Raw genomic sequence first — 23376 nt, 5'->3', positions numbered from 1 at the left:
GGCTGAATGGCCTGTTTCTGTGCTGTAAAATTCTATGTAATTCTATGTAAAGACTTTGACCACCCCTCGTTCTTTGGCTCGGCACCAATTCTTTCTGATTATGCCTCTTTGATGCACTTGGAACATTTTTCTACATTAAACGTGCCATATACATACAAGTCGTTGTTGAGAGGCTATGATTGAGGGTTTAATAAAGAGATGAAGGGAACAGATTCTGTTTGTGAGGATAAGTTGCTTGAGTTGAATAGGGAGGAGATACCTCAAAGGTACAGCATATATATGAAAACACAAGAGCTGAGTTAGATGCCAGGTAGTATTTCTTTTCACATTGATCTCGGGAATAGATTTCCACAACCTATGGCAAGTATGGATTCACTACAAAATGGGAACTGGTCAAGTTGAACTCAATCATTCTATAAATGAGAGTGGAGGACATCTCCAGTTATAGAAGGTAGGTGGGTGTTAGTTGTAATTATTGATGTCACTTACTGCAATTTCCTGGAGCTTGTTTGATAGCCGTCAGGAAGTTAGAGAGGAATTTGCCAAGGGTTTTTTCCTAACTTGGCCTAAGGCCTCTCCCAGGAAATTGCAGGTCTGGATGGGCCAGTCTGGATGGACCAGTCAGTCTGTTCCTGTCCCTTTTTGAAAGTCCAAATGTTTCTGAATGTGTGCATTAGTTTCACTAATAAAAAGCACATCAGCACATCAAAGCTGTAGCGCAAAATAGGGGAAGGTAAAATCGCCCGCCCATTTTACACTCCATCCCACTTCAATGGAAAAGGAAATCGGGCGGAATATAGAACAGGAGGCCGATTCACCATCGCCCGTTTTACACACCTTCCAGGACCAATTTCACCCCCCAAGATCTTGAAGCAGACGAGAGTATCTAGGACCAGGTCTGTGCTCCCACACTACCATAGATTGAGTAGAATGGGCCTATACTCTCTGGAGTTCAAAAGAATGAGAGGTGATCTCGTTGAAACATATAAGATTCTAAGGGGGCTTGACAGGGTAGATGCTGAGAGGCTGTTTCCCCTGGATGGAGAGTCTAGAACTAGGGGGCATAGTCTCAGGATCAGGCGTTGGCCATTTAGGACTGAGATGAGAAGGAATTTCTTCACTCAGAAGGTCGTGAATCTTTGGAATTTTCTACCCCAGAGGGCTGTGATTGCTCAGTCATTGAATATATTCAAGACTGAGATCGATAGATTTTTGGACTCTAAGGGAATTGAGGGATATGGGGATCGGGCGAGAAAGTGGAGTTGAGGTCGAAGATCAGCCATGATCTTATTGAATGCAGAACAGGCTCGAGGGGCCAAATGGCCTACTCCTGCTCCTATTTCTTATGTTCTCCCAGCGGGGAGTGCAACTCAGAAGGAACACAGCCTACAATTAACCCTCGACATGCCCCCTCCCCCCCCACGCAAGACTACCCCGCGCTGGGAGCTCAGCATCATGTGATCGTCCCTTTGATCAAATTCAGATCCGATTCAAATGCCAACCTCTTCTCTCCTTGCCAAGTTACAACATTAGGGCGAAACTTTCAACTTCGCTGGGAGTCTAAAACTGACGGTATTATACACCCCGCCCGAGCTCAGTGAAAAGACAATCTGGCGGGGTGAGTAAGGGCCAGTAGATTCAATACCGCCAGTTATAAAGCCCCCCGCTGGGGTTGAAAATTTGGCCGGTGACTCGAACAGAAGCATCGTTGATGCATTTAAGGTGAAAGCACATGACGGAGAAAGGAATAAAAGGATAGGGTGAGATGAAGTAGGGAGGGAGGAGGCTTGTATGGAGCATAAACACCAGCATAGACCAGTAGGGCTGAATGGCCTATTTCTGTGCTGTAAATTCTATGTAACACTATGTAGTTTGGGGTGGGAGTTAGTAGCAGCAATTGCCCCAGCCCCAGTGGACTAAATGTCTCAGAAAGACAGTACCCCAGACTGTTAGCAATATGTGCACCTCGGATAGAATGGAAAAAAAAGATACAAATGTACATTTGGCCTCCCTCCTTTAAGGTTTGTAGAGAAATAGACAGATACCAGGTCCCAATTCAGATCAGACTGATTGAAAGCACATTACACAGACTAAAGGGTTAAAGAATGAATAAAACTCCAGCTGTTATCTCTTCCCGTCTACGCAGGAACATCAGAAGCCTGTGAATTGGGGGCATGAATCTTCTGTCACATCATACACATATTCACAGAGAGAACAACTGAGGAGGAAGAGAAAATGTGTCCCATTACTCATATGCTGCATTTTCTAAATATGGGACATGGAAAAAAGAACTTACATAGAATTTACAGCACTGAAACAGGCCATTTGGCCCGACTGGTCTATGCCAGTGTTTATGCTCCACATGAGCCTCCTCCCACCCTACTTCATCTCACCCCATCAGCATATCCTTCTATTCCTTTCTCCCTCATGTGTTTATCTAGCTTCCCCTTAAATGTATCTATGCAATTCGCCTAAACTACTCCTTGTGGTAGCACATTCCACATTCTCACCACTTACATTACTTGACTCCTCATCACCTCTCTGTGTCGGGTCAGGTGTTGGAACCTGCTACCTGTAATAGGGACCACCTGTGATTGGTCAACAACAACATGCATTTATATAGCGCCTTTAACATAGTAAAACATCCCAAGTCGCTTCACAGGAGCATTATCAAACAAAATTTGACACCGAGCCACAAAAGGAAATATTAGGACAGGTTCAAAGAGGTAGCTTTTAAGGAGTGTCTTAAAGAAGGAGAGAGAGATAGACAGGCGGAGAGATTTAGGGAGGGAATTCCAGAGCTTAGGACCTAGGCAGTTGAAGGCGTGGCCGCCAATGGTGGAGCGATGAAAATCAGAGATGCTTCAGAGGCCAGATTTGGAGGAGTGCAGCGACCTTGGAGTGTTGTAGGGCTGGAGGAGGTTAAAGAGATAGGGAGGGGGCGAGGCCATGGAGGGCGATGGTAAAGTAATCCAGCCACTTCCAGAAAGTGCGAACAGCTTCAGGCGGCTGTGCACCTGGAGGAGGGTCAGTGGGAACCTCGATGGAGGAAATGCCATTGAGAGGTGGATGAGCTAAACCTTGAATTAGCCAACAGCCTCCACAACCTGCATGGGGTGACGCGGCTGCAGTACACAAGTCAAGGAAACAACGACCACGGACAGTCCCAAACACAACGTACGGACAAGAGTCACAGAAACTCTGATGATGATTTTTAAAATGTATTAATTCTAGGGATGTGGGCTTGCCTGGCAAGGCCGGCACTTATTGCCCATCCCTAGTTGCCCCTTGAGAAGGTGGTGGTGGGCCTTCTTCTTGTACTGCTGTGAAGGTGTTCCCATAGTGTCGTTAGGTCGGGAGTTCCAGGATTTTGACCCAACAACAGTAAAGGAATGGCCGATATTTGTCCAAGTCGGGATGGTGTGTGGCTTGGAGGGGAAGTGAGGGTCTTCTTCTGACATTGCTGCTCTTGGTGACACATCTCAAACTGAGACGTCAGTAAGGATTATCACTGTTTCAAATCAGCCATAATCCTAAAGTTTTCAAACGAATCAAAATCAACCCAGATTTATTTGGATTTCGCAATCTGTTCAAATCTCACAAATATCCAACGAGTGCACCCCAAACCCCAAGAGGTCCTGAAGGTGTTTTGTTTAATGTGCCATTTTCTGTCTGAGTTTTGTATACTTTAAATCAGGGACAAAATGAGTTAAATTGAACAAAATCTAACCCTGAATTACTGAGAATCCACAGGCCAGATTTTGATGTGTACTCAACAAGTGACACCAGCTCAATAGAACATCTTGTCCTATCATGGAACAGCGTGAAGCACTCCCAGATCAAACCCAGCACTGGATAGAGGTTCCATCCAAATTACCCTGACAACATCTTGAAACCTCAATGTAACTCATTCTATTTTCTGAGCAGCCTGCATCAGATTGTCTAATTAGCGCGGATTATGTTGATTTAGAGCAGACTTTACGAAGGAGAAGATCTGTGAGGGGACTCACCGAACCCATTGTACTTTGGAGGATTAACAGCCTCCGATACATTCATGCCACCTGGGCTGGGTTTGACCCCCGTTCCACAGGTTTCATTAACTCACTGGGAAATCTAGCTGCCCTACTGATAATGATTTTGTTCACAGTCTTTACCCATCAGTCAACTAATTGAAAATATATATATATTTTTTTAAAATTCGCATTAGTGAATAGTCTTAGTGCTTTTCACATTTTAAGTTTCCACTGGCAGGAGGGTCGGTAACCAGAGGACACAGATTTAAGGTAACTGGCAAAAGAACCAGAGGGGGAGATGAGAAGAAATGTTTTTACGCAGCGAGTTGTTATGATCTGGAATCCACTGCCTGAAAGGGTGGTGGAAACACATTCAATAATAACTTTCAAAAGGAATTGGATAAATACTTGAATAGGAAAAATTTGCAGAGCTATGGGGAAAGAGCAGGGGAGTGGGGACTAATTGGATAGCTCTTTCAAAGAGCCGGCACAGGCACGATGGGCCAAATGGCCTCCTTCTGTGCTGTATGATTCTATGGTTCTAAGCTGGTTGCTTTATAGAATATGCCACAATTAGTCAAGAATGTTATTTAGTTTCCATTAGTTCCAATTAGAGGAGATAATTCTATTCCTTGAGTCAAGTCATCAGGTTTGATGAGCTCAGTGAAGGGGGTCTCTACAATAACTTGGATGAAAAATGATTTGGTTCAGCACAATTAGTATCTGTAATTCTGGACAGACTAGACTGGCTTTGCTCAGTCATAATGAGTTATTAAACATAAATAGTGAAAGTACATTTGCAGATGGTCAAACGTGCAGATTAACAACAGCAGCCTACAAATTCAATATCAATGTTCAACTCCTGCGTAAGATGTTAGTCTGTCTGCCATTTTAATGTAGGTGTTAAACTGTTTATTGGTTAACACCTTCATTAAAATAGGAGGAATCATCATAGAAATTAGAGCACAGAAGGAGAACGTTCAGCCCATCGTGCCTGTGCTGCTGCTAACTCTTCAGATGGAGTTATCAATTCTAATCCTATTTACCAATCTTTTCCCTATAACCTTTTATATTACTTTTCAAATACTTATACAACTCCCTTTTAAATGACATTATTGTCGCTGCCTTAATAGATTCTTGTGGTAACGCATTCCATGTTCTATTGACTCTCTTTGTGGAAAAAAACTCTTTGAACTTCCCCCTTTGTTATACGAGTGATAATCTTCAGTCTGTGCCCCCCGTTGTTACTGATCCATCAACCTCTGAGACCAATAATTCACCTTTTATCCTCTCAAATACTTTCATAATTTTGAAACCATCCATCAGTTCCCCCCTTAATCTTCTCTATTCCAGCGAAAAAAAGCCCAATCATCAAGCACTGGGGTTCACTTGTAGAGGGATAGAATTGAAAAGCAGAGAAGTTATGTTAAACTTGTATAGAACCTTGGTTAGACCACACTTGGAGCTCTTTGAACAGTTCTGGTTCTCCATATTATAAAAAGGATACAGAGGGACTGGAGAAGGTGCAAAAAAGATTTACTAGGATGATACCAGAACTGAAAGATTTTAACTATCGGAAAAGATTGAACAGGCTGGGACTCTTCTCTAGAAAAGAGATGACTGAGGGGTGACCTGATAGAGGTCTTTAAGATTATGAAAGGATTTGGTAGGGTAGATGTAGAGAAGATGTTTCCACTTCTGGGAGAGACCAGTACTAGGCGCCATAAGATAGTCACTAATAAATCCAATATGGAATTCAGGAGAAACTTCTTTACCCAGAGAGTGGTGAGAATGTGGAACTCGCTATCATAATTTTAAAGGCCTCTATTGGTCACCCCTCAGCTTTCCCTTTTCAAGAGAAAAGAGTCCCAGCCTGTTCAGTCTTTTCTGATAGGTATAACCTCTCAGTTCTGGTAACATCCTAATAAATCTTTTTTGCACCTTCTCCAGTGCCTCTATATCCCTTTTAATATGGAGACCAGAACTGTGCACAGTAGCCCTTAGTTATGTGCATATCATTATAACAAATTAATTTCCCTAACAAGTTCTGTGTTAAGGTGAACTACCCATCATTGAACTTGCCCATGGCCCTTAAGGATAGAAAGGAATTTACAACAAATTAAAACCATTTAAGGAAGGATATACTGCTGTGAAAATGTCATTCTATCTATATAAGAGCCATTTGGGATGTATTGCCACTTGAAACAGATGGCATATAGATATTCATTCTGATTGACTCCCTAATTTCCACCCAGAAAAGCAATGTTATTGCGCCTTTTATTATGTACCTAGAACATTTCAATAATACATGGGATTCAATCTTCTAGAATAAAATTAATTTAGCTCAGATTACTTTCTTTAATGCTCCATTAGATGTCATCTGGTAAATGCTCTGTATTTTACAGACCAGTTAGAATGGTTTAATATTCGGGTAGAGTGAATAATTCATTAGTTTTTTTGATTAAAGAGATCTCTCACCAGTGCAACAAAATTTAGAAAATAAAATTAGCTGATGAAAAGCACTGTTTTTTTTTAAAAAAAGAAACAAACTCTATGGGTATTGATCAGGCAGAAAGACTTAACTTTTCACATTCAAAAGTTTAGTAAGTGTGCGAATCCGAAACTGCTTCGTTCTGAGGTTTTCCGTGGAGCGTGAGGTAGGCATAAAGGCTCAAATAGACTCCGAAAATGAAGCAGAGCAAATCTCCTGGGAAAGATCTCATTCCACTTTATTCTGGTTTCAGTTTAGGTCCTGGCTCCAGATTCAAGGCAGCATTAACACTATAACTGCAGCAGCGATGTGAAATTGAAGAAATTAAATAACAACCTTGGATGTACAAGAGAAGGAAAGGCCGGCTCCATAATACATGGCAGGTGTCTCAGAATCAGGAATCAGCCATAAATTAATTGCAGTAAATTGCAATTCAAAAAATTCGCACCTCTGCATTCAAGTAGGAGCCTCTAAGTGAGAAAACTAACGAAGAGATTCTGAAATATTTCCCCCTCCCCCTCCAGATTATCTATCATTTACAAGTAGCTGTTGTGAGGCAGGCTATGAAAAATAACATAGAAGTTCTCCCAATGACCAGCTCTCCATCAGAAGAAGTGTCCATTATCCATTACCTACTAAAAGTGTACCATTTGAATGAAATTCAATTCAGGCAAGTGCTCCAAATGAATGGGACGAGGAAAAGGACAGTTTCAGAGCTTGTGGCTGTATTCTGTGTTTACAGAAAGGACAAATTGGATTTAATATAATTTCCCTTACTACCCACAGCATTGGTGGCTGTGATAAGAGGAGGAGGTTCAAAGTGAAAATGGGCAAGGTGGTAGGACAAGTTGAGAAGGCTGTTAAAAAAGGAGGTAGCCTCCGAAAGCTTGTGAATTTAAAATAAAATTGCTGGACTATAACTTGGTGTTGTAAAATTGTTTACAATTGTCAACCCCAGTCCATCACCGGCATCTCCACATCAAAAAAGCATAAGGCAAACTTGGCTTTATAACTAGAGGCACAGAGTAAAAAAGCAAGGATGTTATGCTAAACCTTCATAAATCATTGGTTATTCCTCATCTGGATTATTGTGTCCAGTTCTGGGCACCACACTTTAGGAAGGATGTCAAGGCCTTGGAGAGGAGATTTACTTGAATGGTAGCAGGATGAAGGTCTTCAGTTATGTGGAGAGACTGGACAAGCTGGGACTGCTCTCTTTAGAGCAGAAAAGACTAAGAGGAGATTTAATAGACGTGTTCAAAATTATGAAGGCTTTTGATAGAATAGGTAGGGAGAAACTATTTCCAATGGCAGGAGGGTCAGTAACCAGAGGACACAGACTTAAGGTAATTGAAACAGGGGGGAGATAAGTAGATTTTTTTTTACACAGCGAGTTGTTATGATCTGGAATGTACTACCTGAAAGGATGGTGGAAGCAGATTCAATAGTAACTTTCAAAAAGGAATTGGATAAATACTTGAAAAGGAAAAATTTGAAGGGCTGTGGGGAAAGAACGGGGGGTGGGACTAATTGGATAGCTCGACCAAAGAGCTGGCACAGACACGATGGCCTCCTTCTGCACTGTAAGATTCTATGATAAGCTGTGAAGGCTGTGATTTCACATCAGGTTATAAAAAGAGTTTAATAGAGTAACAGAAAGTTCAATTGATCAGAAGTGATTTGTACTTTCCACGGTTGTGCTACCTTGAAAGTCTTCAGTTCTTAGATGAGAGATACCCCAACTATGGTCCAAATGCTGCAAAAAGACCACAAACCCTGGTAATCCAGCTCTGGAGACTCAGGCATCTCTGTTCTATTTGGAATTATATTCATTATTTGATGGTTTATTTCAATTTTGTGTGCCCAAAAGCTTGGACAGAACCTTTCTTAGCGTTATTGCCTCACGGGTGGATAAACCCTTATTCGGAACAACAATGATTTTATTAGTGTCCGCAGCTAAAGTATATGGGAACTAACGGCAACAGGGATTTAAACTTTAATGGGGTAAAAATTCGTCTAGGCCCATTTTCGGGTCCAGAATCGGTGGTGCCCAGGCAGTGTACGCTCCAACCAGGAGACCAGAGGCCTATCAGGCCTCGAGAGGCAGCTGGCCCATCTCGCAAAATGAATTTCAGGCCACTTCCCTCCCTGGCGGCGCCCCTCGGCTAAGTGGTGGGAAGAGCGGGAGGCGGGGTGGGGGTAGTGGGGGGGGGGGAGTTGAGAGGACAGCAGGATGGCAGGTCCCGATCATAGCCACAGGAGCGTTGTGAACCTGGCAGGAGGGCTCCTGCTCCTCTTGACTCCACGTGAATTTTAAAATAAAAATATATATTAAGCTTACCTTTTCGATGGCTAGGCCACATCCTTGTCCAGAAAACCATAGCGGAGCAGGCCCGCTAAGGGCAGCCCAATTTGCCAGAAGAGGTCCTAAAACAGGCATTGGGCTCCTCATTAGCATATACAAGGGGGCCTAACGCCTGTTTTAGGCAGTTGTCCCGGACGCCTGAAAAATGTCCCAACCCAATTTCGAGCTGGTCGTTTTTCAGGCATTGTTGGGGCGCAGGACATGGGCCCCCTGAAATTGGGCCTCGTTGCGTCCATTTTGCACCCACAAAACGGGTGCAAGGATGTCCAATTTCTATCCTTATATCTAAGGCTCCGTGGCACAACCCTATCTGGTCCACATGCACCAACAGCTGCCTTGGATGATTCTTTCACATCATTCTCAATCTGTTGCAGTTTAGTAAATACACCGTTATCACTTACCTCTGCCAACTGATGCCAGTGTGCGATAGGTTTGCGGGGATAGCTGAGCATTTCGTTCCAGTGATCACGTCCAAGGCTCTCTGCATCATTCCCCACACGACACACACCGATGACCTCGTTGTGACCTACACTGTGAAAAATTTGCCATAATAATTTTCCTTAAAGTTAAAACAGGAATCACGTCTCAGAATTAGCAGATCAGAAAGAGACTGGCAGTAACAGTTGAATTTTGCTTATAAACTGACAGCTGTTCTGGGCACAGCAAAGACAAAAATCTGAATGTAAGTTTGATAGTTTTGCTAACCGTGGAACATAATGAAGGGGTCATTTCCGTCTCGTTATGGGAACTGCACATTGGAAATTGGGCATTGATCAGCCACAGTTTTCCAATCATTTAAAATTACTGGTTGGGGAATCATGTGCCTCACATGGCCAGATATTGGGTGCTTGCTCCCAACAGGTGAGGCTTCTCATCAACAGCCAAGATTGGAAAATGACCCCCTTAGGTGCGAATGGTACATTCTTAAAGTAAGGAATAAGAAAAGTCCATTACTCCAACTCCAGCCCGAAGCATCTACAATTCAAACTGTATCTGGTGTATCATAGACTCCCAGCAAAATCTCTGAAGTCATTCAAGAGGTAAGTGGATGTTGTGATGGGGAGGTCGAGGGTTTTTACGGCAGGAATGGGCTAGATGGGCCGACTGGTCTCCCACATCTGCACTGATCTTTGTAATTCTAACAGATTCCCAAAGGAAGTAAAGGTGTGAAATAAAGATTTGAATCTCACTCTCAAACCAACGTGGAATTTCTACTTTCATCCCAAACCAACGTGAAATTTTTAACTCACTCTCAAACGAATTCATGAAATCAGCCTCATATTATATCTTCTGATGAACAAGCCTGAGAAGCTAGATGCACAGGCAGAATTTTCTTAGTCCCAGCATCACAGGGATGTGTCCTGTGGAGTCACCATCTGCATCTTTATGTATATCATTGAAATCTTCAATCGCCTTCGCTGGAGGTAGCGGGACTGCAGTGTGGTGGTTATGTCACTGGACTAGTAATCAGGAGGCCTGGACTAAAAATCTAGCAGAACGTGAGATAAATGGCCAGTTAATGTGTTTTAGTGACGTTGCTTGTGGGAGGAGTGTGCTATGGGATCTTTTCCATCCACGTGAGCAGGCAGACGGGGTCTCGGCTTGATGTTTCATCCGAAAAACGGCACCTCCGACGTGCAGCACTCCCTCAGTACTGCACTGAAGCAACAGCCTGGATTATGTGTTCAGGTCTTTGAGTGGGGATCGAATCAATAACCTTCTGACACAGAGGTGAGAGTGCTAGCAGTCAGCCAAGGGTATGAAGGAGCATTAAAAGTTCTGGAAACGATGAGATGCATGGATAATGTAGGTACAGATTATGTGACTTAGACTGTGAGCGTAGAACTAGAGGATCAAGCTAAAAGGTTTCAATTCAGACTCCAGATTTGAATTTCTACAAGGCATTATAGGGCTCTGGAATAGACACCCATCAAAATGTTGAATATATGGCTCGAAATGGTATAAGGATAGATGTGGGAGTAAATCTTTGTGTTAGACAATAAAATCTGGATCGACAAACCTGCTCCAGGGATAAGGGAGCCGGATTTGGCAGAAAGCTGCTTACAGTCACTGACCTCCTGAAATCTACATTAAAGCAGTGCCAATACAAAAGCAGCTTACAATGATTGATGAGGTTGGATGGAATCCACAGTCTGAGGTGGGGTGAGATGATAAACACGGACCTGATGGGTCTTTCATGTTCATTTTCCGAACCTGCAGATTTCGACACAGTGATTTAGTTGGTGTAACCTGGATGATATACTTATCAGGAAAAGCTGAACAGGCTGGGGCTCTTCTCTCTAGAAAAGAGAAGGCTGAGGGTTGACCTGATAGAGGTCTTTAAGATAATAATAGGGATTGGTAGGGTAGACATAAAGAAGATGTTTCCACTTGTGGGGGAAACCAAAACTAGGGGCCATAAATATAAGATAGTTACCAATAAATAGGGAATTCAGAAGACATTTCTTTACCCAGAGAGTGGTGAGAATGTGGAACTTGCTACCACAAGGAATAGTTGAGGCAAACAGTATAGATGCATTTAAGGGGAAGCTAGATAAACACATGAGGGAGAAGGGAATAGAAGGATATGCTGATGGAGTTAGACGAAGAGGGGTGGGAGGAGGCTCATGTGGAGCATAATCGCCGGCATAGACTATTTGGGTTGAATGGCCTGTAGACCCTATGTAATTCTACGTAAATATAAAATGGTTGCTGATAAATCCAATAGGGAATTCAGGAGAAACTTCTTTATCCAAATAGTGGTAAGAATGTGGAACTTGCTATCACAAGGAGTAGTTGAGACAAATAGCATAGATGCATTTAAGGGGAAGCTCGATAAACACATGATAGGGATATGCTGATAGGGTGAGATGAAATAGGTAAGAAGGAGGCTTATGTGGCGCATAAACACCTGCATAGACCAGTTGGGCCAAATTGTTTCTGTGCTGTAGTTTTGATGTAACTTGATGGATGCTGAATATTTGGTGAGCGGCTTAGGGGGAGAAAAACTATTCCCTTGGCTTTGCTTTACACTAGACAAGCAAGATTGTTTAAAATGAATTGAAACATAATATATACCACAGACCCTTTATGTGACTGTCAGGTTTTCAGTCTGGTCCCTGGACCCATAATGCGGTGATTGATTTCACAAACCGGCATTCCCAGTGGGAAATGGCGCTCGGTGGGGGAGGGCATCTTGGGAAATTGCAGGCATGCAGGGCAGAAAATCAAGGCAGGTGCCCACTATTTCCTGTACTGTTCTCTCTACCTCCCCATTGGGAGTGTCAGATCATGTAATCGGCCCATATAGTGTTTAAAAAGTTATCTGGCACTTGACGGAGGGGAGAGGTATATATTTTTAATTAATTCTCAGGATGTGGGCGTCGCTGGCAAGGCCGGCATTTATTGCTCGTCCCTCGTTGCCCCTTGAGAAGGTGGTGGTGGGCCTTCTTCTTGAACCGCTGCAGTCAGTGTGGTGAAGGTGCTCCCACAGTGCTGTTAGGTGGGGAGTTCCAGGATTTTGACCCAGTGACTGTCGTTGTTCCTGTATGAATATTTAGTGCGCATGGTGCTAAATTCCTCGGCGTTAACATATGCGTAAAAAAAAAGCATGCAAAGTGATTCAGTGTGAGCCCACTACACATTTGTACAGGAGCAGTGCCATGAGCAAATATAACCTGCCGTCTCTTACGAAGCCTAGCTAAACCATTAATGGGCTATAACTTTCTTTCATGACTAGTTGATCTCCTGTGGCGTTGCATATGGGGAGTCAAGACCAAGCGTAGCCTTCAAGTGAAGTGGGGTTCGAGGGTTGGGAATAATTGGACCCCATTTTAAAGACATAGGAACAGGAGTAGGCTACTTGAAATTTTCAATTGACCCCCAGCCTCAACAGTTTTTTGGGGCAGAGTTCCAGATTCCCACTACCCTTTGTGTGAAGAAGTGCTTCCGGATGTCACTCCTGAATGGTCTGGCTCTAATTTTAAGGTTATGCCCTCCTTGTTCTGGACTCCCCCACAAGAGGAAATGGTTTCTCCCTATCTACCCTACCGAATCCTTCTAACATTTTAAACCCCTCGATTAGATCACCCCTTATCCTTCTATACTCAAGGGAATATGCGATCTGTCCTTATAATTTAACCCTTTTAGCCCCAGAATCATTCTGGTCATACATTTCACCATAGATGCCTGTGTCCTCCTTTGCTGACCCTGCCGGAGTTTGAGGAGTCACTGGCGGGGCGTCTCACTTTCATGGGGGGGCAGGGGGCAGCAGGTGATCGTGCCATGACTAGCACACCTTGGGCACCCACCTGCCCCATACTGCCGTAGATTCTGGCACTGGGATACCTCCGGAGATGGGGTGCCCTGGCCCTTCCCCCAAACTATCCCCAAGAAACATCTTTCTCTGCCCTCTTCATCCCCCTCACCAAGGAAGCAGATATAAATTTTACAGAATAAATGCTCCCCCCTGTTTTTGGGGGTTCAAGCCACTTATCTGATCTGGACCCGACCAATTGCCCCCTTCGGGAAGCTAGTGTACGTCATCTCAGGAATTATGGCAGGAGCCTACCAGAAAGGCCAAGGAAATTCAGCTTCCTTATTTTAAACATACCATTTGAAATTCCTGTCTTTGTGTACAATGGAAATTAGACCATCCCACCAGTGGCGGCACCACAGCGACTCCATCTCAGTGAGAGTCCAATTAATACGTAACAAGTTTACAAAGGTAGATCCCATTATAAATGTGGATATAGGAATTGATAATGGCAAAGTGGACAGGAAGAGTGTGCAGACCCAGGACTTTTAATATATTGTATGTAGGTTACCTTTTTTTAAAAGGCAGTTTTTTTTTATTGAAAACACTATTTAGACTACCCTAATGCAGTCTTTGCTTGCAATCTTCAGCTTTTTCTTCTGAAGGCTTAAAATTCCTGATCACTGATAGTTCTTCAATAGCTTACATCAAAGTGATGACATAAACAAATCTACCCATTTACAATCACTGCTTCTTCATCCTGAAAGGCTGCAATTAATCTATTAACCACACAATTAGTGAGCCATCCAAAGAACTCTCGTTCTAATTTGTTCCAATTCAATTTCAGCATTAACGCTTGGAATCTATCCAAATACAATGACGATAAAACTATGAGTTTATATTAGAATATTGAAAGCTTGCTGCTGAAGTGTCAGATACACTCGAAGGGGGAATAAATGCACAACTACTTTTAAGGAGGTATGATGTTTAAGGATTGGAGAAGTCACTAATGTTACAGTTACCCACTGATATGAAGTGGCTTCTCATTCACATCAACAGGAAACTTGTGTGAGCTTTTTTTTCCCAATTTGTTCTTGAGATGTGGACCATTCTGATAAGGCAGTATCTATTGCCCATCACTGGGTGCCCCAAAGGCATTAAGAATCAACCACTGATCTTGGGACTGGGTCCCATGTAGGCCGGACCAGGTAGGGGTGGTAGGAACCTTTCCCTGAAATATTTGTGTTTTTTTACCACAATCTGGCGGTTTTCATGGTCATCTTCTGGTATCAGCTCACAAACTGTCATACTCATTGAATTCGATTTCACAAGGTACTACATTGGGATTGGAACTCACGAACCCCAGGGTTGCTAGTCCAATACTGTAATCACTAGGCTAATCTGCCCACTGAATGCAGGGTTAAAGCTTGAACTGATTCCAGAGTGAAGCATAGTGCAACCCCACCCCCGCCCTCCCCCATTTGCGGTAAACCCTGACTCTAGGATTTAGGCTACGTTTGCACTATGGGGTAGATTTCACTAATTCGTGCATTAGGGCCAGACTTTGCCCGCCAGGACTACATAGCGGGAATTTGGACACGGAGGTCAGTGGACTCTACATGATTTTCCAGCCATTATGAACAGAAATTCCTGACCTGAATTCCCGATACGTGCACCCACTTTGGGAAGCTCTACAACTGGGAGTGCAAATCCATAACTTTAGCGTCGGTGTGAAGCAAGATAATTTTGCATCGAGTCTACGGTTGTCACATGAATGCACTCTAAGAGAGATACCTGATGTAACAGGTGCCTGATGTGTTTGACTGTTGGGCGACTAATTTGAAGACTTGAGCGTCAGACCAATTCCCTTTCTCACAGAGGTGAACATTTTACTAGTGTAGTTCCAATTGTCTGGGGTAGGGGATTGGGGAGAAGTGTGATTGATTGGGAGCAGGACACCCCTTCAGGACTTGCAAATACCTCCAACCAAGGCACAGCATGGACAACATCATTAACCATATTTGTCAGTCAGATTTTCCTTATCCACTGACTGGAGAAAAGCATCGGTCGGCTTTAGCAAGGGAGAGAAAGAAAAGGTGCCTTCGAAATGAAAAGCTAGTATCATTACAAAATAGTCTATTTTGTCCATGGTGTATTATTTTTCTTTTCTTTACAGTATAGTGTGGAATTAAAATTGATGCTCTTGAAAATAACAGTTTGGGGACTGTACATTTAATCATCCTGGGTATTTCATTGTTGCCTTGACTACCTGCTTGGTCGGATCTGAAATAAGCCAATTAATCGTCGCTGGGTCAAAATCCTGGAACTCCCTTCCTAACAGCACTGTGGGAGAACCGTCACCACACGGACTGCAGCGGTTCAAGAAGGAGGCTCACCACCACCTTCTCAAGTGCAATTAGGGATGGGCAATAAATGCTGGCCTCGCCAGCGATGCCCACATCCCATGAACAAATTAAAAAAAATTAAGGAAAAGGAATTTTGGATGAGGTGTGAATGGATTGGTGTCCGGCATCCTTCGCGTGGCTCAGGATAGGGGCTGTTCAATCTTCAGGATAGGATTGCCAGCCCCAGATACCTGCAAAGACTCACCTGGACAGGCAGAGTTGCTCACGACAGGGATGGACCACAACGTGTCTCCGTGGAAAGGGGTTGATGGACTGCTCCAGACCCAGGCAAAGAGGTCAAATTTCACCACCCTGCAGAACTGTTGCAGATACAAGATCACCTGAAGGCACCTAAGCTCGTGTTACTAGGATTGGTCCAGGTTCAATGACAGTAGGAAAGTCAGTGAAAGTTTTTGCATCTATTCAAAGGATGTAATAACTCAAATCATCAAAGCAGCACATTTAAGTCCCTTTTGAAGGACACATTCCGGCTTGTTTTCAGAATTGTAATGGTTCTTGGCCAGTAAAATGCCAGAAACCTGCTTCCTGTGAATCCATTTCTCAGGAGACGTCACAAAGCAATACTGGAACCCAACCTGTAAATGTTGAAAATACACATCTAGGGGCCATAGTAAATCTGTAGAATATTTTAAGATACAAATTCTTTCTCAAAAGCTAGCAAATGTTTTCAGAATAATAGCAGAAGGCTGCAAGTAGCCAGAAGGGCGAGTATTTAGATAAATGTGAGGTGATGCATTTTGGTAGATCGAATCGGGCCAGGACCTACTCCGTTAATGGTAGGGTGTTGGGCAGAGTTATAGAACAAAGAGATCTAGGAGTACAGGTTCATAGCTCCTTGAAAATGGAGTCACAGGTGGATAGGGTGGTGAAGAAGGCATTCAGCTTGCTTGGTTTCATTGGTCAGAACATTGAATACAGGAGTTGGGATGTCTTGTTGAAGTTGTACAAGACATTAGTAAGGCCACACTTGGAATACTGTGTACAGTTCTGGTCACCCTATTATAGAAAGGATATTATTAAACTAGAAAGAGTGCAGAAAAGATTTACTAGGATGCTACCGGGACTTGATGGTTTGACTTATAGGGAGAGGTTAGATAGACTGGGACTTTTTTCCCTGGAGAGTAGGAGGTTAAGGGGTGATCTTATAGAAGTCTGTAAAATAATGAGGGGCAGAGATAAGGTAGATAGTCAAAATCTTTTCCCAAAGGTAGGGGAGTCTATAACGAGGGGGCATAGATTTAAGGTGAGAGGGGAGAGATACAAAAGGGTCCAGAGGGGCAATTTTTTCACTCAAAGGGTGGTGAGTGTCTGGAACGAGCTGCCAGAGGCAGTAGTAGAGGCGGGTACAATTTTGTCTTTTAAAAAGCATTTGGACAGTTACATGGGTAAGATGGGTATAGAGGGATATGGGCCAAGTGCAGGCAATTGGGACTAGCTTAGTGGTATAAACTGGGCGACATGGACATGTTGGGCCGAAGGGCCTGTTTCCATGTTGTAAACTTCAATGATTCTATGATTCTATTTGGACTCGCACCATTCTTTTGTCACATTTGTCAAGGGAAGATCATGTCTGACTAATTTGATTGAATTTTTTGAGGGGGTGACTAGGCGTGTGGATGAGGGTAACGCAGTGGATGTGGTATACATGGATTTCAGTAAGGCCTTCGATAAAGTCCCGCACAGGAGACTGGTCAAGAAGGTACGAGCCCATGGAATCCAGGGTGCCTTGGCACTTTGGATACAAAACTGGCTTAGTGGCAGAAGGCAGAGGGTGATGGTCGAAGGTTGTTTTTGTGACTGGAAGCCTGTGGCCAGTGGGGTACCACAGGGATCGGTGCTGGGTCCCTTGCTGTGTGTGGTCTACATTAACGACTTGGATATGAATGTCAAAGGTATGATCAGTAAGTTCGCTGATGATACAAAAATTGGTAGGGTGGTAAATAGCGAGGAGGATAGCCTCAGTCTGCAGGACGATATAGATGGGTTGGTCAGATGGGCGGAACAGTGGCAAATGGAATTTAACCCGGAAAAGTGCAAGGTGATGCACTTTGGAGGGACTAACAAGGCAAGGGAATACACAATGAATGGGAGGAACCTAGGCAAGACAGAGGGTCAGAGGGATCTTGGTGTGCAAGTTCACAGATCCCTGAAGGCGGCGGAACAGGTAGATAAGGTGGTAAAGAAGGCATATGGGATACTTGCCTTTAGTAGCCGAGGCATAGAATATAAGAGCAAGGAGGTTATGATGGAGCTGTATAAAACACTGGTTAGGCCACAGCTGGAGTACTGTGTGCAGTTCTGGTCGTCACACTACAGGAAGGATGTGATCGCTTTGGAGAGGGTGCAGAGGAGATTCACCAGGATGTTACCAGGGCTGGAGCGCTTCAGCTATGAAGAGAGACTGGGAAGATTGGGTTTGTTTTCCTTGGAGCAGAGGAGGCTGAGGGGGGACATGATTGAGGTGTACAAAATTATGAGGGGCACAGATAGGATGGATACTAAGGAGCTTTTTCCCTTCGTTGAGGGTTCTATAACAAGGGGGCATAGATTCAAGGTAAAAGGCGGGAGGTTTAGAGGGGATTTGAGAAAGAACTTTTTCACCCAGAGGATGGTTGGAGTCTGGAACTCACTGCCTGAAAGGGTTGTGGAGGCAGGAACCCTCACAACATTCAAGAAGCATTTGGATGAGCACTTGAAATGCCATAGCATACATGGCTACGGACCAAATGCTGGAATGTGCGATTAGATTAGACAGGGCTTGATGGCCGGCGCGGACACGATGGGCCGAAGGGCCTCTATCTGTGCTGTATAACTCTATGACTCTACTCTATGACATTTGGGTGCAAGGGTAAAATTAGAAGGCCCACCACCAGATATTCTGCCCATTGGTGGGACTTTATGTGCCCGAAATTTGTGTAAGTACTTGTGCTCCATCGGGCTTTTATGCCCAGGCACTGAAGAGGAAAATCGTTCCGGGTTTCTAGTTGCAAAGGAAGGTCGAGAATGGCTGATTGGGGAAACTTCTATAGAAGGTGCTGTGTCCAGAATGGACAGGCCTAACTTCCATTTTTTTCAATTGCCAGGTTGATCCACAAGGGTGGATTTGCTCCATCATCATTTGCATGATTCGACCAATGGAAAAGGTGAAGCCAAGGCCTTTCTTTCAGAACACCCGGTCGAGTCTGCCTACGAACGATAGAACATGCTGGAATTAAACAGCAGGCCCATCGATTTCAGGAACGAGAAAAGGTGGGTTGATGTCCTGGGCATAGACCCTTCATCAGAACTGAGAACTGAGAAAACTAAAACATTTTGGGTGCATGTCTTTTGGTTTTCAGTTCTGACAAAAGAGTTCACGCCCAAGACCTTCACCCATTTATTCTCCTCTCTGATGCTGACTGACCTTGCTGTGTATTTTCTGTTCAGCAGTTTTGTTTTGTCGTTGTATTAATCACCTATCGATGCAATTTTTTTAAACAGGTATCTCACCGATCGTAGTCCATGACGGCTATTAACAAGCTCACTTGGTCGATATTTTCAGGGGGCACGTCAAAGACAATGGCTTCATTGTACACGGGGTTTAATGTGTTTCTCTTTGTCGATGTTTTTCTCTTCTTCAGCCTCCTCCCATCGCACATCAGGGAGACTTTCACGTACGGATCTGTTGAAGCAACAAGATAGTCACCAAGACCGGCTATTTCTATCTCCGTAACATCGCCCGTCTCCGCCGCTGCCTCAGCCCATCTGCTGCTGAAACCCTCATCCGTGCCTTTGTTACCTCTAGACCCGACTATTCCAATGCTCTCCTGGCCGGTCTCCCATCTTCCACCCTCCATAAACTTGAGCTCATCCAAAACTCTGCTGCCCGTATTCTAACTCGCACCAAGTCCCGTTCACCCATCACCCCCTGTTCTCGCTGACCTACATTGGCTCCCGGTCCGAGAATGTCTCGATTTTAAAATTCTCGTCCTTGTTTTCAAATCCCTCCATGACCTCGCCCCTCCCTATCTCTGTAACCTCCTCCAGCCCTACAGCCCTCCAAGATCTCTGCACTCCTCCAATTCTGGCCCTTTGCCCATCCCCAATATTAATCACACCACCATTGGCAGCCGTGCCTTCAGCTGCCTAGGTCCTAAGCTCTGCAATTTCCTCCCTAAACCTCTCCACCTCTCTCTCCTCCTTTAAGATGCTCCTTAAAACCTACCTATTTGACCAAGCTTTTGGTCACCTGTCCTAATGTCTCCTTATGTGGCTCTGTATCAAATTTTGGTCTGATTCCGCTCCTGTGAAATGTCTTGGGGCTTTTTACTACGTTAAAGGCGCTATATAAATGCAAGTTGTTGTTGTAACAGGATGCGGTTCAATATTAAATGTTTTCTAACAGCGTTATGCTCACCCGAAGCTCCCGTTATATCCATGGCCTTAAGATTGCGAGCCTTGATAACAGTGATGGTGAGTCGGCCAGCAGTGGGAAGGTAGCACAGTGAAAACATCAGGTCTCCAAGATCCACATTTTCCTAAAAAATATGAAAAACAAAATTGAACAGAGCTCGAGTGGAGTGCGATCGCATTTCACGGATAATTTGAAATGTGCATCCAGTTCCTTGCCTCAGATTATTTCACACAAAGGGTACGATTTCTGCATCACTCAAGCTCCCAAGTATCATCACAGAATCACCACCTGTCTATCCAATCTAGGAAATCACTTCTTCTGGTATTTACATGCATTTTCCTAACTCTTTATCTAATCGTTGACTGAAGTCTATATAAGTGGATCACTCGAAACTCATCAATCAAATTACAATGAAAGCAATAAGCTACAATATGGCAGGTAGAAAATTGCGGCAGTCGATCTCGTGCCATTATCTGTCCAAGAAGCTCTTACGAAAACCTCATTCAGGTTATTTCGAGTGGTACTGTGCCTCATCACGGAGGCAACTGATGTTATTTCTTTCACATTGATTACACTCCAGCGCAATCTGGATTTTATGTTTTGACTCAGGAGGTGGCGGGTTCTCCTGGTCCCTCGTACTTTATGTCTTTGTCTTTTATTTTCTTTTTGCTCAAAGTTGACAGCCTTCTCCATCGCTATCAAGAAGTTATAGGCAGTCAGAAAAGTTCCATTGCAATTATTCCCTCGTGGTTCCCAGTGAAGGCTATCGTTTATATAGATATGTATGAAATATAGAATTATAGCTTATTGCACAAGATAGACATTTCTTGCCATACAGGTCTTGATTTTAACCCCCGACGAGCAGGAGAGGGTCTGGTGGGGGGGGGGGGGGGGGGTGGTGGGGAGGTTAAAATGTAGGGATTGAGCAACCCGACTCCAACCTGACCCCAACCCGACCCCAACCCGACCCCAACCTGACCCCAACCTGACCATTTAAATTTTTACAAATCCAAATCAGGTCATCCACGAGGCTCCTGCAAGAGGTAGGCGGAGCCTATTTAACAATCAAGATTAAACTTATCTGTAGGTCAGTGGGGGGTGGGGCGATTCCCAGCAACAGATCCGAGGCGGGAGGGGCTGACTGCCTAAGGTATGTACCAAACATCAGCTCCTTTTAGCACTCCTTGTGGGCCAGGAGAAGCTGAAGTGCTCCCTCCCCCAGGCCCCACAAGGAAGCCTTCGGCCGACCCCAGCTCCGATCGCGGCCCCGATCCCCCTCCCTTTCCTGCTGCTAATTACCGCTCCCACCCACCGGCAAGGCAGTCAATCTGCCCAAAATTATTCAAATGCGGCCCTGCCTGCCTCCACGTCCCCGGGTTCCTCACTACCGGGCTCCCCCGCACCCTCCCCAGTAATATCGGGGTAATAGTTTCTAGAATAGCGTGGGCTACTGCGTTATCGTGGTGGTAAGGAACAGAAGCCCCCATTGGAGCTGTGGGATCCAGTACAGCAGAGTCCTTTTTGAATGGTCTTTCATGAAGTGTCAGCTTGGCTCTATTTGGAGTACTCTCCTCTCTGAGGTAGATGATCGTGGATTGAAGCCCTACTTCAAGATTTGAGCACGTCATCTTGGCTTCAGCGCAGTACTGGGGGAGTGCTGCATTGCCAGCCGTGCCGTCTTTCAGAGGAGATGTTTCAACAAATGCCTGTTTACCTTTTTAGGTGGACTCCATGCCACAATTAAGAAGAATGGATAGTTCTCCTGATCTCCTGATCAAAGTTGATCCATCAACTAACACCATCAAAATAAGTGAATCAGTCAGTCATTGGACCGTTGTTTGTGGGACCTTGCTGCGTGTGAAATGGCTACTACATTTCCCTACATGACAACAGTGACTGCACTTCAAAAGTACTTGATTGGTTGTCAAGTGATCAGGGATGTCCTGAGGTCATGGAAAACGCAATGCAATTGCTTATTTTCTTTCTAGAGAGTGAGCCATGGCTCACTGATAGCAATATGACCTCTGACTCAGAAGATCATGGGTTCAAGCCCCGCTCCAGCGAGTTCAACATATAGTCTAGGCTGACACTGCCGCGCAGTACTGAGGGAGTGCATGGCAGTGTCAGCCTGGACTATATCTTGAACTCACTGGAGCAGGGCTCGAACCCACGACTTTCTGAGGTCTTGTCTGCCCTCTCAGGTGGGTGCAAAAGATCCCATGGTACTATTTTGAAGAAGAGCAGGCGAGTTCTCCCCGGTGTCCTGGCCAATATTTATCCCTCAACTAGCATCTAAAGCCAGATTATCTGGTCATTATCACCTTGCTGTGCGCAAAATTGGATGCTGGGTTTCCTAGTTTATAGCAGTGACTGCATTTCTAAAAGTAATTCATTGGCTCTGAAGCACTTTGGGGAATGTGGAGGGTGCTATATAAATACAAGTTCTTTCTTTAATTCCTCAGCCTTTAGTAACAAGTCACTGAGCATAAGGGATACCTGTTCATCTTAACAAATCCAACTCTGTTCATACTTTCAATTAATTCTCTGCACCTTCCTTCACAGATTATCCTAAAGGAGTAAACACATCTAGGAGGGTGAATACTGGGATGGGCAACTTAATTTATTTCTAGATATGCTGATTAATCAAATTTGTTTGAGATTTACCGTTGCTGGGCTGATCTGTGAAAGCAGACGGACTTGATGTTGTTATCGACTAATGTTTCTGAGCAAATGAGCTGTGAGATTCCCATACCTACAGCATTTCAACACATCTGCTCTTGCAAAATGGATGTTTATGAAACCGGCTCCTTGCATGTTAATGCTCTCAGGATAGAATGTTACCTCAACCGATCTAATTACGGAGAACGTCTGGTCTGATTCCTCTTCATTACCAAGTTTGATGGAGTACTGATTATAATCGAGTAAAACAGTACTAGTTTACCGAGGCAAAGAAGGTACTTTATCCAAACTTACAAGCAGGCCACATGAGATGAAAGTGGACATGACACATCATTAGATCGGTTCAGGTAAGAAACCCTAGAATGAGAAAAGGATATGTGGCTACTCCATGCACAAGCTGTGAATAAATTATCTGTCGTAGACACGACCACCTATTTAATCTCCTGAGGTGTTAGGTGGAAATGCTACCCGATCCACAAAGGTAATCAAGTAAAATTCCAGAATATTCACCCTTTTTCACTCCTCCGCTACTTAATCCTGACTTGCTGCCATCCAAAGACAATGTTGTTCCCTTGGTCCCAGCAACAGAGAACCATGGCCACCAGTAGGGTTTTTGACCAACTCAAGTCTGTTCCTATCATCTCCGACCCCCTTCCCAGGCAACTCCTGTGTGACGGATTAATTGGCTCAACTGCCTTAATCGATGTGCAGGGCCAGGCCCATAGGGCAGGGCAGCACCAAGGTTGAAAGGATT

General features: G+C 44.2%; 1 protein-coding gene across 1 annotated transcript in view; it reads right to left on the bottom strand.

Annotated features, from left to right (window-relative positions):
* Nucleotides 1-8986: 8986 nt before the first annotated feature.
* The window catches only part of syt9b (synaptotagmin IXb), a 75984-nt gene continuing 61594 nt past the window's right edge, over nt 8987-23376 (bottom strand). Inside the window, exons 4-7 of the mRNA XM_067993597.1 lie at nt 19947-20067; nt 19040-19211; nt 9271-9400; nt 8987-9007 (exon numbers count right to left, since the gene is read on the bottom strand). Of these exons, the coding sequence (XP_067849698.1) occupies nt 8987-9007; nt 9271-9400; nt 19040-19211; nt 19947-20067 (444 nt within the window). The remainder of the gene's footprint in view (nt 9008-9270; nt 9401-19039; nt 19212-19946; nt 20068-23376) is intronic.

This window comes from Heptranchias perlo, chromosome 12, assembly GCF_035084215.1.
Source record: "Heptranchias perlo isolate sHepPer1 chromosome 12, sHepPer1.hap1, whole genome shotgun sequence".
Lineage (NCBI taxonomy): Eukaryota > Metazoa > Chordata > Chondrichthyes > Hexanchiformes > Hexanchidae > Heptranchias > Heptranchias perlo.
Note: the sequence above shows the minus strand (reverse complement) of the source record. Positions and strands in the feature narration are given on the sequence as shown.